General features: G+C 33.2%; 1 protein-coding gene across 1 annotated transcript in view; it reads right to left on the bottom strand.

Moving 5' to 3' along the window:
• The window catches only part of LOC103213460 (olfactory receptor 5K1-like), a gene marked incomplete at its 3' end in the record, with an annotated part of 1,912 nt that extends 992 nt beyond the window's left edge, over nt 1–920 (bottom strand). Inside the window, exon 1 of the mRNA XM_042783503.1 lies at nt 2–920. Within this exon, the coding sequence (XP_042639437.1) occupies nt 2–896 (895 nt within the window). The remainder of the gene's footprint in view (nt 1) is intronic.
• Between the last annotated feature and the right edge of the window lie 1,681 nt (nt 921–2,601).

The following is a 2,601-nucleotide window of genomic DNA, read 5'->3' as shown; positions in this document are numbered from 1 at the left end:
TTTATTACTTCCTTATTTCTTAGAGTATAGATGAAAGGGTTTAATAAAGGAATTACTAGAGTATAAAAAATAGCAACTGGTAAATCTTTATCCTCTTCTGTAACTGAACGTGGCCGAATGTACACGAAAAGTAGAGAGCCATAGAACATTGAGATAGAGAGAAAGTGAGATGCACAGGTAGATAAGGCTTTACCTCTTCCCTCTTTGGATTTCATTTTGAAAATTGTGAAAAGGATGCAAAGGTAAGAAATTAGGACTATGGCAATAGAGAAGACCTGAACTGATCCTGAAAATATAAGTATCATCAGTTCATTGATATAAGGATCAACACAGGAGAGTCTGTATAATGGAAAAACATCACAAAAGAAGTGATTGATTTGATGAGATCCACAGAAGACTAACCTTGATAGAAAAGCTACATGAATAATGGAATGCAGGTTTCCAGCTACATAGGCCCCTATGATCATCTGAACGCAGAGTTGCTTTGACATCATTATGTGGTACTGCAGTGGATTGCATATTGCCACATAGCGATCATAGGCCATTGCTGCCAAAAGAAAGCAGTCTGTAGTTTCAGCAAGGCAGAGAAAATAAAATTGTGCCATACACTCATAGAGGGAAATCATTCTGTCCTTGGAAAAGAAGTTCTCTAACATCTTGGGGGTAATGGCACAGGAACAGCAGGAATCCATCAGAGCCAGGTTGCCCAGAAAGATGTACATTGGTGTGTGCAGATGGTGCTCCTTGAAAATCAATGCCACCAAACCAAGATTCCCCACCATGGTGATCAGATAGATAGCAAAGAACACCACAAACAGAAGAGGTTTCAGATCTGGGTGATCCATAAATCCTGTGAGGATGAACTCAGTTGTCAAGGAGTGATTGTCCTCGGTCATCTCTAGTTTCTCTGTTGATAGAAGAATTATGGAGAGGTAAGACTCTAATTTAGAGTGTTTCTAATTTTGCCATTCAGTTTTCTTGGGCAACAGAGCAGAGTTACTTCTTCAAGTTTACCATGCTGTCTCTGAAATATAGACACACAAACTTCTACATTCTATTAAACTGTCATGTTATATGACCTCAAGCTTAAGATTCACAAGAACATTTTCATAAGTTCAGGGAAATGTTTTAAGTGAAAATATTCATGTATGTGAATTTATACTAAGATAGTGAACCAATATAGGGTACCCTCGATTTAGTGGTTTCATATATTTCAAAGTCATTTTATTTTTATAAATATTAAAATAAATAATTATTTTATTATTTATATATATATGTGTGTAAACAGATTTTAAGTACATTTTAAGCACTGAGCAAATATTTTCCACACACTTTCCAGTGGAGTGAATATTTAAAAATAACATATGATAAGTGTGTTAAATTTATAATTTAGAAACTGTACAAACATCACTAAGTATTAAGGAGGGAACTATTTACTAGGGAAATATAACTGCATTCATTTCCTTAATAAGTATATATCTTCTTCATGTTTCTCTTAAGTCATTCTCTTATGAAAATTTTGAGATTTGGTGTAACTAAAATATTAATATTTTCCTCCTCTTTCTGAATATTTTCCATTTCTACCCTTATGAGTCTCCTGTTTTAATACTGTGAGGTTTGCTGATCATACTGTAATAATTATGACCATATTATGAAATTTTAGAAACATCCATTATGCATCCTGTCCAGTTTGTTCCATAGAGACTTCTACCATTTATCAGATAAAAGCTCCCCATTGTTTTATTACTTATTTAAAATCACATTCTCCTGATCATTTCCTGATCTATTTATATTTCTTGGACTTCAGTGGGTCATCACTTCATGATATTGCCAGAAGTAATTCTCTGTTTCCAGGAAGACTTTAATATTTGTTGTCTCTAAGATAAATTCAAATTCTTTAGGATGACATTTAAGATTCTCTGTAACCTGATCTACTTCCATCCTTACTTCCTACATTCACCACTAGCTCTTCTGGCTTTCTCACTGGGACTGACCACTCATTGTTCAACTCCCTCATCCCCCACCTCTAGTCCCACACTCATTCATTACCACATACGCTGACTCTGCCCATGACTTTTAACAAATTATTATTCTAAATACAAATACTTGGCACCTTGACTGAATATCTATATTTATTTAAGGACTGGTTTAGAGATAATGCTAATTATATGTAAAGTTATAGTGATATTGGCCATCAATAAAGTTTTAGTAAATGACCTTGACCACATTTATCTCCATTTTCTAAGTTTTTAATTATGTTATATAGCCAACTGAATCTAGAATTTATTATGTTTAATCTGAATCACTTTTTTATATATGTATGCACAATTTATTATATTTTAAGCATTTTGAGACTAACTGTAATTTATGCTTCTGTGATAGGAGCTGTAAAATACTATGATAAAACAAAAGAATTGATTCACATCCTAGGTCTATTTTGATCACCTGTGATAACTGAACTTCTTTTCTGTGTCCTACTAAGGATACTATGTGACTTCTTTGGTTTCTGCAAATTGAGATTACTATGAAGAAGAGTCTACAAAAGAAATTATTCAAAACTTTTTATTAAAAAAAAATAACTTTCATCAAACAAGAAGAATT

This window comes from Orycteropus afer, unplaced genomic scaffold (assembly GCF_000298275.1).
Source record: "Orycteropus afer afer isolate SDZICR_OR568_19922 unplaced genomic scaffold, OryAfe1.0 scaffold02640, whole genome shotgun sequence".
NCBI classification, from domain to species: Eukaryota; Metazoa; Chordata; class Mammalia; order Tubulidentata; family Orycteropodidae; genus Orycteropus; species Orycteropus afer.
This window is presented reverse-complemented; position numbering and strand designations above follow the sequence as displayed.